At 48.9% G+C, this 14,148-nt stretch overlaps 1 protein-coding gene across 2 annotated transcripts in view; it reads left to right on the top strand.

The window, feature by feature from the left end:
• The first annotated feature begins 257 nt into the window (after positions 1 to 257).
• Positions 258 to 14,148, top strand: part of spef1 (sperm flagellar 1) — a 95,739-nt gene continuing 81,848 nt past the window's right edge. For both annotated transcript variants that reach the window (XM_033035684.1, XM_033035675.1), the window contains exon 1: positions 258 to 460. In XM_033035684.1, the coding sequence (XP_032891575.1) occupies positions 364 to 460 (97 nt within the window). In that variant the 5' untranslated portion in view covers positions 258 to 363. The remainder of the gene's footprint in view (positions 461 to 14,148) is intronic.

The following is a 14,148-nucleotide window of genomic DNA, read 5'->3' as shown; positions in this document are numbered from 1 at the left end:
GGGCCTCCTGGGAGCTGCGCAGCGCCTCCTGGGAGCTGTAGTCCACATACCCGCCACCCCAGGCACCTGGGCGGAAGTGTTGCGGCCGGAAGGCTCCAACCACCAGCGGCTCCAGCGCAGCGCCCACTGGGAGCTATAGTTCATAATCCCCGCCTCCCCAGCCACCCGGGCGGAAGCGCAGCGGTAGTGAGACTACATCTCCCGGCGGCCCCAGCGGACAGGCGGGGCCGGTCGCCATGGCGACAAGACGGCTTGTGTAGGCGGTTGAGGGAGTTTGTGGCGGTCTCGGCTTCCCCGCGACAGCAGCAGCAGGAGGAGGAGGAGGGACCGGGACCGGGACCGGGAGCGGCCAGGGGCGAGGACATGGACGAGGAGAGTCTGCAGGAGCTTTACTCGTGGGTGGACGCGCTGCAGCTGTCCAGGGCCAAGCGCAACCTCGCCCGGGACTTCAGTGATGGAGGTGAAGCCGCTTCCCCTGACCCACACGCACTCTGACTCCTGACCCAGGCTCATGACCCCTGACCACACGCACCCTGACTCCTGACCCAGGCTCATGACCCCTGACCACACGCACTCTGACTCCTGACCCAGGCTCATGACCCCTGACCACACGCACTCTGACTCCTGACCCAGGCTCATGACCCCTGACCACACGCACTCTGACTCCTGACCCAGGCTCATGACCCCTGACCACACGCACTCTGACTCCTGACCCAGGCTCATGACCCCTGACCACACGCACTCTGACCCCTGACCCAGGCTCATGACCCCTGACCACACGCACCCTGACCCAGGCCCATGACCCCTGACCACACTCACTCTGACCCAGGCTCATGACCCCTGACCACACGCACTCTGACCCCTGAACGCACGCACTCTGACCCCTGACCCAGGCTCATGATTCCTGCATACATACAATCTGACCCATGCTCCTGACCCCTGTATACACAAACTCTGACCCTTGACCCAGGCTTCTGACCCCTGTATACACACACCATGACCCCTGTACACACACACACTGACCCCTGTATACACACACCCTGAAGTGTGTGGATATAGGTGTCCGTGTCAGGGGCCTGGTATAAGGTCCCAGGCAACTAGAGAGCTCTCCTGAACCAATATCTACTTCATCGGAGACCTTTGGACTATCTTTGATCAGATATTTCTGGCATTATCTTGCTCTAAATGCTATTCACATTATTCCCTTTACCATGTATCAGTACACTGTGAACGGCTTAATTGTTGCAGTTACTGTCCCTGAATCTGGAGGTGTGCGTTTTCATACTGTTCAGTGGGAGAGGGGAGAAGAGGGAGTGGCCAGGGTGCGACGTCCTTGATTATGCTGCTGGCCTTACTGAAGCAGCGCGAGGTGTAAATGGGGTCAATGTAAAGGAGGTTGGTTTATGTAATGGTCTGGGCTGCGTCCACAACAGGGCTGCCAACTCTCAAGCATTGAGCATGAGACTCATGCATTTGACAAAATTCTCATGCTCTCACGCTGATGACAGAAGTTCTCACGCTCAAAAAAATATTTTTTAAATATATAAATAATAAATAAAGTTATACTCCTCCACACTCACCAATGAGAATAGTTTTCTGTCGGCTGGTTTCCCATAAAGAACAAGCAATTGGCTTAAGCCCATCGCACACTATTTAAAATAGAGTTTGACCCTTCTTCGGACTCAAGCATTTCTACCGTTCTATAGATGCTGCCTCATCCGCATTCACATTCCCGTGCAGATGGTGTGAAAGGTGAGACACGGCGGTGGTCCCAGCACCGCCTCTGCCCCCCCCCCCCCCACCCCGAGGCACCGCTCACACCTCCCACCCTCACCTCCAGCGGCTCTGTGTCCGGCGGCCGTTCTGTCCACGCCCAGAGCCAGGTGCGGACCGGGTGAGTGTGGGCGTCGGTGCCGCCTCCGGAGCTACGAGGATGAATCTCCGGCTATCGCTCCACTGACCCCCGGGGCTACCTGACCCCCAGGTCACTAACCCTCGGGTCACTGACCCTCACCTCCCCCGGACCCCAGCTGAACACGGAGCACCTGGGCCGGCCCGCATTCCCGGGGAGGGGGGGAGAGATGGAAATGCTCCCCGGTCATCGCCAAGTCTCCGCTCACTCCGGGTGTTGTCTACGCTTCACTGACACACACTCTCACACACAACCTAACACACACTGACACACACCCTTACACACACACTGGCACACAGGTTTAAAGGGATATGGGCCAAATGCGGATAAATTAGACTAGATGGGGCATCTTGATCTGCATGGACAAGTGTTAGAAATTTTCCAACAAAGACTATTACAAAAACGGAGGTAGAAACTGAACGAACTTTATTGTGAGAGAGAGTTACACAGAGCCCAAGTGTCTGTGGGAGTCCTCTCTGAGCTAATGCTGAAAACCATCTCTTTTATACATTGATTTAGACAAAAAGCATCCAGACATATGGTAATGAACAAGGACACTCAGAATTCAAAGGAAATAACATTTAGCTGTGGAAAGTTACACCTGAGCAAGATTAGCCGTTCTGCAAGTTCTGTGATAGACTCTTGTAGGTGTTTTGCGTTTCCCTTTACTCCACTTCGGGCCCAACTGCCCGAGTTATTCTCTCCCTTGTCGGAGGGTCAAACGTCCACCACTCCACTCGAGCGGTTTCCAAGAGAGAGAATACAACAAAAGGGATTCCCCTAGGTTCTAAACCTTGGAATTATGGTGGGATATGATTACAAGGTTGAATTGACCAGAGTGTGCTGATGAGAGAAAACAGAAACCAAGATGGACTCAAAGTCTAAAATTTACAGGCTTTATTAAACAATGAGAAATCGAATCTCACCAACACTACACAATACGTGGCTAAACTTATGCTTTAAACTAAGACTATGGACGGAAAACTATCGGGCACGTCGTAAAACTTACTTTACACAATTTTACCCCCACTTGACCTCTTTCCCCTTCTCAACCACTATCCTATTTCGGGAATTTCACCAGGTCACCGGGATACTCACAGCTAGGTCGATGCAGGCCCACGAGCTGTCCAGCAGAGCAGAAAGAGAGCAGTAAGAGCAGGAAGAGCAGGAAGAGCAGAAAGAGAGCGAGTTCGGGCTTGACTCCTGTTTTATACCTGAGATTCCTTTCAAACCCCCAGGTGGTCCTCTGGATAAAAAAGGGGGTCTTTTGATGTTTCCCAGTTTCGATCTGGCATGAACAATAGGCTTCCGATGATAAGGGGTTTGCTGATGTCATGATCCCTCAGCCTGATCGTTATCATCCCCGATGGTGATTGTGCTTCTGCTGGCCTGTTTACCACCGTCTGCTGAGGCTTGGTTCCTTCCTTTGTGTATCCAAGAGAATCTCGTTATCTCCGTCTCAGCCTTTCCTGTTCACACCGTTGTGTGATGTCCAAGTCCACAGGCCAGACGGGTTTGAAACTTGAAACTGATTCTTTCTGTGGATTGGGGTTTTTTCCGTTGCAGCCAGCAAATCTGTCTTTTTAAAATATCCATATCCTTATCCAAGTTCTTCCATAATTTTGGAGGATTTGCCCCAATAACTTACATGCCCCTACGATACGTCCAGGCTTGCACGGGCCGTATCGATTGACAAAGTTAGTGGGCAATCCTCCAGCCTCAAGAGCTGTAAACACTCCTGGTGAGAAGGTGAAATTATGTACCCCGAAAGCCCCCTTAACCGCTAAACTAGGCCCTCGAAGCACATTAACTTACACTATACACCGTTTACTTTACATCAATCCCACAAACCATACAGTACCCTCACGACCATTCCCTGAAAATGCAGGGATTACAACTTATGTACAAAAACTATTGCACTAGAGTACAGACATTTTACAGTGATGGGGTGTCGTTACGGTGACGTCGGGCGGCTCGATTTACCAGCTGTTGTAATTTGGCCATCCTCCTCCGCCTTTTAAATTTGCAATTAATGCATAGCAAATACACAATTATCATCTGGCAGATGATCAGAACATGGGACACGATGCGGACCCATGCTGGAACTATGATCCAGGACTCCAGGTCCCACCAACTTGGAGACTTGATCTCTTCGATCTCCCTGGCGATATCCAGAGTATTTTGTTCCAGGGAGAAGAAGTGTTATTGCGACAACTCGACCGCCAACAGCAACTCTTTTAATTTTTCATTCACTGGGGGAATATCATACCCAAAATGGGCAACATAGTTAAATAAGTCAGTTACATTTTCTCGTACCGAGAGGTGAACCGAAGAAGGTTCCGGGATGGGTAATATTCGCTGCTGTGCCACATGGACTTTGCCCTGGGATTGAAGCAGAAGCTGCTGTGCGGTATCGGGCACCACAGCTGTGATCCGTGCTGATACCGCTGGGCACTTGTGGTGACACAGTACGTCCCACTGCCTATATACGCCACCTGTGGAGGGACATGGTCTGCCGCCATCGCCTCCATGGTGCAGTTTATAGGCTGTGCCCCCATTACCTGTGCTCCCCGGCTCCGACAACCCAAAAGGTCAATGCCTGTCACAGCTTGCTCCCTCACTATGACATAGGGCGGGACCTTCCCGTAGCGAATATGCACCCCCCCACGAACAACTCCCACGTTCTCCGCTCGGTACAGAGGAGCTGGTCGTGCCGAGGTTCCCATCACCGGGATTCTTACGACCACTCCCATTATGGTGTGATTGGATTTTCCGCAATCCACCGGTACCGGATAGGCCTCGGAGGCCACACGAAGCTGACAAGGACTCAAAGTGCTGTTATAAGGGTGTAGGGCTGCTAGGTGCTGGTTACTTATCCAGGAGGGGACCTGACCTTGCCTCAGGTCTTCCAGGTTGCTCCTCCCCTCCCCCAACAACCACGCACCATACAGCCCACACACCTCATTCTGTGCAGCCCGATCGGACGCATTCCGGTCCTCTTTAATCAAAGCGTTTATCGTTTTTGCATGTGTCTCCAATTGTGCTATGATTTCTTTTAGATGTAGAGTCATTGCCACCTCTTCGTGCAGTCCCGATCCTACCACCACATTTTCCTCCCCCAGAACCTTTCGTAACTGGCCCTTCAACTGATTGATCTGCAAGGCCAGTTCTACGTTGTCCATGCTATTAATAATAGACGTCCCCGTGTTAAATGCTGTAAACCCGTCGTTAACCACCCCTCGTCTTTGCCTACAAAGTGCCCCAAAGTGAAATCCCCTCCCCCGCGGTACATCTCTTCTATGTCTATGTCCCCAAAATCCAGGTTGTGGAATTTCTGGAACATGTCTTTTAATTCCGTCTCGCGGGGGGCACCATGCGGGTAACCGCGCTTCAGTCAAATCCGATGGACTCCTCCGTGAGCCCGCGACGCTCCACGCACATCCGGAGGCACATCGTTGCCATCCATACGGCGGGGCTACTTATCTGGAAAACAAAGCAAAACACCTCCTTGCCTCCACAGAGCTATCCGCCTAAAATGGCATTTGGGGTTTTGATTTTGTCTGTTGTGGTCTACTTTTCCACAGCACATCCCTTCGATCCCGTACTGTCTGTCCCTGTACTCCCCTGTAGCTATACAAAACCCTATATCTAATTATGCTAACTACATCTACTTACACACAAACCAATGCTATATACAACGCCACCCGTCTCCGGGTGGCCAGCTCATAACTGGTCCCCGTCACGCTGGGGCCACCCCTCTGGTGGGCCCACCCGTGCAGGCCAGAACTCCTCCTGTTGAGGGGCCTGACTGCCCCTCACCTCCCTTTGCACTACAGGGTTTTGAGTTACCCGTACGTTCCCTGTGGAGACTGGGCTCCCTCCAGCTGCACTCCGTAGTGCCCTGTTTCGGCCACTCTCCTTCCTGGCCCTCCTGTGGCCGGCCCTACCTCTAGGTTTAATTAGGGATGGGGACCACCTTACTGGGGGTTTAGTGACCCTGTCACTCCTACGTCTGACCGGGGGTTCCCACACCAGAGGTGATACCTCCATCTCCTCTGTTTCTGCTAGTTCTGCCTCTCTTAGGCAGTCTACGGTACCTGCCTGCGGAGGGCTGGAGTCAGCTTCCTTCTCCGCTGCTTCCAGTCCTCACCCTGGAACACAGCCGGCTACTTCAGGCTGACTACCTGTGGACTCGCCTGGCTCCCCTACGGTTTCCACATCAACCCGGGTCTGTTCTTGATCTTTACCCCCATACGATCCCTCTATCATCTCCTGCCTGCAAATGGCTGCTGAGGCAGCCTTTAAAATGGGGTCTTGTGCCTGGATCGTGGTCAGGTCCGGGGCCAAAACCACTCCCGCACTCTCCTTTTCCCGAGGCTGCTGCCTGGCTGCAGCTACCTGTCCTTCCTCATGGGGATCCCATGCTTTCCCACTCCTGGCTCCTTCCCTGGCCAAGCAATCCGCCCTCTGATTTCCCTCGCCTCGTGGACTATAGGGCGCCCCACTAGATAGAGGGGATGTACGGGGGTTGTCCATGTGGACAATGGTACTGGATGCACCAGTGTCCAGCAGGTAACTCCCGACCACATCCTGGACCTCCATCTTGACCCAGGGTCTCCCACATGGGCCACACTCTAACGGGCATAGGAATGTGGGCTGTTTCGCTGACAGTCATAAAGGTGCCGGGGGTGCGGATACGGGCGCACCCTGGCCTGTTGCCATGGCTACCTGTCCGGACCCTCCCGCCTTTGACTGCAAATAGGTCAATAGATCTCTTATATCTATTGTTACGTCCGGGGCTGGGTCGGCTGTTACCGGGGTCCTATCCCCCACTGCTCTAGTTAGGTTTCTGCACTCCCTTTTGTAGTGCCCGGGCTTCCCACACCCGTAGCACACCAGCCTCATCTCGGAAGAGGTCTGGCTGCCTTCCTGTTTCCACTGCCTCCTTTTGGGGGGTGCCGGTACTATTTTGTGCACCTTGCCCTTAAAGGGCTTCTCCTCACTTCTCTCCCCATTGCGGTATGCAAGGGTGAGCTTCCTGATCACCTCCGCCTCGTTAAGGTTTGGGTCATCTGGGTCGAACCAGTACTCGGCCTTTGCTCTAACTCGCGGGAGGCAATTCGCCACCAGAGTCTTCAGCCAGTGAGCTGTTCTCTCATCTAAATTCTGCCTATCTAAAGGCATCCCACACGCTCCCTCATACACTGCCCACAGCCTGTCTGCGAACATGTCCGGGGACTCAGCTACCTGCTGCTTCGTCTCCCACACCCTGGTGAAAGAACTACCCTGATTCAACCCCATGGCCTCCAGAACCGCTGTCTGTGCCGCTACCCATGTTTCAGGTCTTCGGAGGTGTAGGTTTCCGATCGTTACTGGACCTATACAGGCCGTCAGCCGTCGTCGGTCCCCCCTTCTCCTACTCTGAAGTTGGGATTTTTACTCTTTTGCAGTGTGTGATATGTACCCACGTTGGCCTTTCGGCAATTCTTACCACAGTGGGAGTAGTAAGTAGTACTTGATACAGACCTTCCCACCGAGGGCTTGACCACCTTTTTCTTTTGATAATTTTTACGAACACCCAGTCTCCTGGCTTTAATTCCTCCACGAGATCCCCTTCTGCTTGGTCAAGACCTGTTAAACCTTTCAACACACGAGATTTGCTTATTAGCATTTTCTTCATGTACTGTGCTAGGGTACTATCTTCACTTACTGTTTCAGAAAACCTTTGTAGAACAGGGTATTGGAATGGTTTACCATACAATATTTCATACGGGGACATTCCCCTCGTACTTGGCAGCATTCTCATATTTAATAAGACTAATGGGAGACAATCTATCCAGGAAAATCCCGTTTCCGCCATTGCCTTCCTTAATTTGCTTTTAATAGTTCCATTAGTCCTTTCTACTAACCCTGCAGACTGTGGGTGGTAAGAGCAGTGATGTTTTAATTGTATCTTTAGGGTCACCGTGAGCTTCTCTATTACCTCATTGACAAAATGGCTCCCATTGTCACTATATATTTTCTCTGGTATCCCAAACCTTGGTATGATGTCCCTGAGGAGAGCTTTTGCCACTGTCAATGCATCCGCATTGGCAGAGGGAAAAACTTCAACCCATCGGGAAAATACATCAATAATCACTAAACAATATTTCTTCCCTTGCGAGGGGGTTAATTCAATAAAGTCCATATTTAAATTTTGAAATGGGTACCTTGATTGTGGGTACTTCCCTTGTTGTTTCTTCATGTTTCCTTGTGGATTGTACCTGGCACATATCTCGCACGTTTCGCAGTACTTCTTTGCATAACTCGTGAACCCATAGGTTTTGAACACCTTCTCGACTAGTTGCACCATTCCTCCTGTTGAGACATGGGTTACCCCATGGCTCATAACACAGGCAAATCTCCACAGTCCATCCTCCTGTTTTTCCGCTTCATCCATTTTCCATTAGGGTTTGCCTCAAAGTTCTTGCTAACAGCCTGACGTTTGGCACAGGATCAGATGCTAGCTGTAGCAAATGTTGCATCAAATGCTCAGCAAATTGTTCTATTGGGATATAATCATCTTCTATCACTGCCTGGCAGACAAAGACAAAGGCTTGATGACCTGACCACTTCACACTGTGGCAAAACTTATCAACAAGTTCACTGATCAAGTCCACCGCTAAAGCAGGAGTTGAAGCTGCATAACATTTTCTGATCATCTCACTCACCAGTCTGTAGGCAATCCATCGGACTGAAGATGCCTTATCCGCACAGAGGCTGAGAGATAAGAGACGCAGGTAGTTATACACATCTTTGGGGCTGTACAGTTCCAGCAACAAAATAAGTTGTTCGGAAAGATCAGCTCTGAAGCGCCAATTCCTGCTGTTATGTTACCATTGTAGAAAAGGGTGGTGCAATGTGTGATTGGTCGATATGCACTGTATCACTAACACAGTCTTCCTCAACGATGGCTGAAATGTCAGCAGTTAAAGACACATTGCCTTGCTCAACCCTTCTTGGATCAACTGCAGCAGATTCCGTTTGCAACTATGTTTGATTAAACAGTGACTCTATGGATTTTTTCTTCCTCAAAGTCAAGATCCAAAGCTTGCAGTGCAGCAGTTAAAATATCCACTTGTGCTTTGACATCTGGGTCATCTATGTGTGGTGGGTATTATACCAATCCACAATCCCATCATAATATCTCGGCCTAGCAAATTTACAGGACAAGTTGCTGAGACCAGTACCTGTTCCTCGCAACACACATTAGATATTTGTGGTACACAAAATTGCTGGGGAAACTCAGCGGGTGCAGCAGCATCTATGGAGCGAAGGAAATAGGCGACGTTTCGGGCCGAAACCCTTCTTCAGACTCGGAGCTTAAGTGGTTTAGTCAAGAACTCCACGTTAGTATGCCCGGTGGCAGACTTTACAGTTATTGAATTTTTGGAGTATAGTGTTCCCGGGGGCTCTTCGTCTTTTATTATGACAGTTTTACATGCTCCGCTATCGCATAAGAATGTCATCCTTTCCCCATTCACTATTAAACTTATCGTAGGCTTTAGGTAAGGCGTAGAAGATTTCTTCTAGATCCAATATTTGCAGAGGCTCTTTGTCGGCTGGGGGAGTGGGAGTATCTCTGGTTGATTTGTCCCTCCCTTCAGCCTCGGTCAGTCAGGATCGTTCATAGCTTCGGGACCTTGAACCCTCCTCGCCTTCTCTTAGTGTAATATGCTTAGCCTGGGGACAATCTCGAACCCAATGGTCGAGTTTTCCGCAGACAAAACATCCCTCCCCCCTTGGGGACCTACTCCCTCTACCTCTGCCTCTACCTCTACCTTTTCCTCTGCCTCTCTGGCATCCCCGCCCCTGATCTCCTTGTTTTACCCGGTAGAATACAGGGACGGTATTTTCGCTTATTTCCTCAACATCGGCCAGATAAGCGTTCTTTACAATCTTTTTCTGTTTGGTGTTTTCCTCCGCATGTACTGCCCAATCTTTTACATCATTGAGTGCCTTTGTTTTCCATCCCACCATGTGCTTTTTTATATATAAACTAATCTCGGGTTTTAATCCGTTTAACAGTTCGATTTTAAACTGTTGGGCAAACAGTCCATCATCCACCCACAGGATCGGTACTTCTTGTCCACTATTTGCCTCTAAGACGACCCTAAGTCTGGAGAAATAGTGTAGCACAGGCTTGTCTTTATTTTGTGTACATTCCCTAATTTTATTGTAATCGACTCCTCTCTGGAAGTGTGCTCTTATTCGATTTTCAATAGCTATTCATCTGTTATGATAATCATTCTGACCTGGTGCCCACTGAAGGGGTGCAATAGCATTCCAGTCTCCTTCAATTAAACACCAATCACACCCGATAAGACTTCGCAACGCTTGTTCATATTCTATTTTCGTATTTAAACAATAACTTACAACCAGGTTTCCAAAGTCCCTCTGCCACTTTGCGAAATTATCTCTAGGATGTGGAATGCCCTCCAGTGCCTTTTTAATATCCTCCATATTCCATGGCCTGTACACGTACATTGGCCCCACTGTGCCGGCATCTGGATTAGGCATTGCAATCATAGGATACATTTCAGCCCTGCTTGGTCTTATTGACCGTGGAGATTTAGGCTCAAATATAGGACCTGCATGAAGATTATAAATGGTACCTGAGCGAGTGGTTTTCGGACTTTGCAAACCTGGGTACAGCTGGCCGCTTTCCTTAATGGTTGGTTTTTGTTCCAGTACGGGGGTTGGAGCCCTTGTTGAGTCCGATCCGACGGTTTCTTCCACCGGTGGCAAGGCCACCCCCTTTTTCTCCGGTGTGTACGGAGGGGGGGGTGGGGGGCACTCGCCATACCCGGTGATCGGTGGGAGACCTCGTTGTCCCCCTTCTGGAGGAAAGCGTTTGTCGATGGTTCGCTTTTGGTAAGTTGTTCCTTCTCTTTTTCCTTTCCATCTCTGCGCGATCTGGCTTCCTGAAGCCACAGACGTGCTTCATGGTAGCCCAACTTGTCTTTATCCTTCCTTCTTTTTGCATCTTTGGCAATAGCAGACATTAATTTACAACAATCATCAACAAGTAACTTACCACTAAAATCATACCTTTCTTTCCACTTGTTTAAGCACTTACAATTACGCTTACTTTGTATAAACATACATTTCTCATCACCTTCATAACCTTTTGAGTTTGTCGAGCCCATTCTGATTCCCTCCTCGAGAATTACGACTATACTTTTTCCCTGTCAAGTCCGACTTGACCGAAGTCCCAAACTTCTTACCTTAACAAAGAGTGTAGGAAGGAACTCTAGATGGTGGTTTAAACTGAAGATAAACACTAAAAGCTGGAATAACTCAGCAGGACAGGCAGCATCTCCAGAGAGAAATAGGTGATGTTTCGGGTCGAGACCTTCAGATTGAAGAGGTTGAAAACCAGCCATAAGACACAATGACTGGAGATGTGTGTTATCCAACTAAGGATATTCCGGTTTCTCCCACATCCGAAAGAAGTGCAGGTTTGTAGGTTAATTGGCTTCTGTAAATTGGATACTACTGGTGTGTGGTAGACTGCTGGTCGGTGTGGACTTGGTGGGCCGAAGGGCCTGTTTCCATATATATGTTTTACATATATATCTTAATTTCATTGAACCATATACGGTTGAATATGTGGCATTATTTTTGTCTTGTTTCTATAGTCAAAGGGTAAGGTTGATTGATTTATTTGTGCAGAACAGTGATGGAAGTCTGACTCCTCTTGCCTTGTTTCTATATTATATAGATATATAGATATATAGATATATATATATGCATAACAACATGAATTATAATCTGATTTCCATACATGACTATACTAAGGTCATTCATGTGCTGCACCTGTTGATCAGAGCCTAGCTCTTCTGTGGAATGTAATTAGGAATGGAATTTAGCCTAACGTATTCATACCTAATCCAATTTGAAGGATAAATGTATTCATACCTAATCCAATTTGAAGGATAAATGTTGCATTCAAGTGTAAGTTAAAAGACTCACTACCGTATGCACCAGATTGCACAATTTCAAGTTGAAAAATGAAAAAGCTCGCTACCCCCTTCCCATACCATCGGTCGCTATACTCCCCACACAATTTCTCACTCTCAACCAATGTTGGCAGCCCCTGCCACAATTCTAAGCAAATTCTTGCAGTTCTGTATGGGGCTGTTCCCAAACCAACCTGTTCGTCGTGCAGGTTGCAACATGCCTAGACAGATGAGTTGTTGTTCCTCGAGTTCACATTGTTCACACAAAAAAACTTAATGTGAAATAATGTGCGCGCTGCGCACATCACGAGCGCGAAGCGTGAAGTCCCTCGATGCCGGGGTCCAGGGCTCAGGGGTTTTAGATGCTCTCTGATCCATTCTGAGCCTTGTTTTGGAGCATTTTTGCACCAAATTTATGACCAATGTATGAATCTTTACTGTTTTTTAACACATTTTATCATATTTTTTAAAATGCAATTATTTAAACTAACACCAATGTTTCAGAAATTAACAGGAATCTGGGGTAGCTTTTTCACACAAAGGGTGCTGGGTGTATGGAACAAGCTGCCAGAGGAGGTAGTTAAGGCTGGGACTATCCTAATGTTTAAATGACATTTGGACACGTCCACAGATAGGACAGATTTAGATGGATATGGGCCAAACTCGTGTGAATGGGACTAGTGTAGATGGGACATGTTGGTCGGTGTGGGAAAGTTGGGCTGAAGGGCCTGTTTCCACACTGCATCATTCTATGACTAAAAAGTCAAGAAAAAAATGCATGTAGATAAGTAGAGCAGATTTGAAAGAGGAGTGAAATGTAAAGGCAGAGAGAGGTTTATGGGTGGAAAGGAACATAGGAAAGGAGGGGGGAGAGTGGGCTTGGGCAGATGGGTGAAGGGAAAATAGTCACAAAGTGCTGGAGTAACTCAGCGGGTCAGGCGGCATCTGCGGAGAATATGAATAGGCGACGTTACACAGAATGCTGGAGTAACTCAGCGGGTCAGGCAGCATCTGCGGAGAATGTGAATAGGCGACGTTTCACAGAATGCTGGAGTAACTCAGCGGGTCAGGCGGCATCTGCGGAGAATATGAATAGGCGACGTTTCACAGAATGCTGGAGTAACTCAGCGGGTCAGGCAGCATCTGTGGAGAACATGGATAGGTGACATATCACAGAGTGCTGGAGTAACTCAGTGAGTCAGACAGCATCTGTGGAGAACATGGATAGGTGATATGTCACAGAGTGCTGGAGTAACTCAGTGGGTCAGGCAGCATCTCTGGAGAAAAGGTATAGATTATAGTTCGGGTCAAGACCGTTCTTCAGTAATATTCATGATGTGCCATGCATAGACATTCCTGAATGTTACCCAAACCATCGTGAGCTACTTTGTTACGGTGCTTGCCCTCTCCTATAACATCTCTGCTGCCTTGGGTGATGCAGGACAGGACACAAGCTTTGGGACATGGTGTGAAGCTGTTGCAGTCTGTCCCAGCCTGGTAAAAACCTGGATGGAGTGGATTTGGAGAGGATGTTTCCACTAGTGGGAGAGTCTAGGACCAGTGGCCACAGCCTCATAATTAAAAGACATTCCTTTAGGAAGGAGATGAGCAGGAATTTCTTAAGTCAGTGGGTGGTGAACTGTGGAATTCATTGTCACAGACAGCTGTGGAGGTCAAGTCAATGGACATTTTTCAGGAGGAGATTGATAGATTCTTGACTGATAGGGGTGTCAGAGGTAATGGGGAGAAGAGCAGGTGAATGGGTTTGAGAGGGAAAGATAGTCATAGGGTGATACAGTGTGGAAACAGGCCCTTCGGCCCAGCATGTCCCATCTGCACTAGTCCCACCTGCCCACGTTTGATCCATATCCCTCCGAACCTGTCCTATCCATGTACCTGTCTAACTGTTTCTTAACTGTTGTGATAGTCCCTGCCACAACTACCTCCTCTGGCAGCTAGTTCCATACACCTACCACCCTTTGTGTGAAAAACATACCCTTCAGATTCCTATTAAATCTTTTGCCCTTCACCTTAAACTTATGTCCTCTGCTCCTCGATTCACTTACTCTGGGCAAAGGACTCAACCATATCTATTCAAATCATGATTTTATACACCTCTATTAGATCATCCCTCAGCCTCCTGTGCTCCATGAAATAGAGTCCCAGCCTACTCAACCTCTCCCTATAGCTCTGGCCCTCTAGGCCTGGCAACATCCTCATAAACACTTCACTGTA

Source organism: Amblyraja radiata, chromosome 1 (assembly GCF_010909765.2).
Source record: "Amblyraja radiata isolate CabotCenter1 chromosome 1, sAmbRad1.1.pri, whole genome shotgun sequence".
NCBI lineage: Eukaryota > Metazoa > Chordata > Chondrichthyes > Rajiformes > Rajidae > Amblyraja > Amblyraja radiata.
The sequence above is the reverse complement of the archived record's forward strand: the minus strand, read 5'-3'. Positions and strand labels throughout refer to the sequence as shown.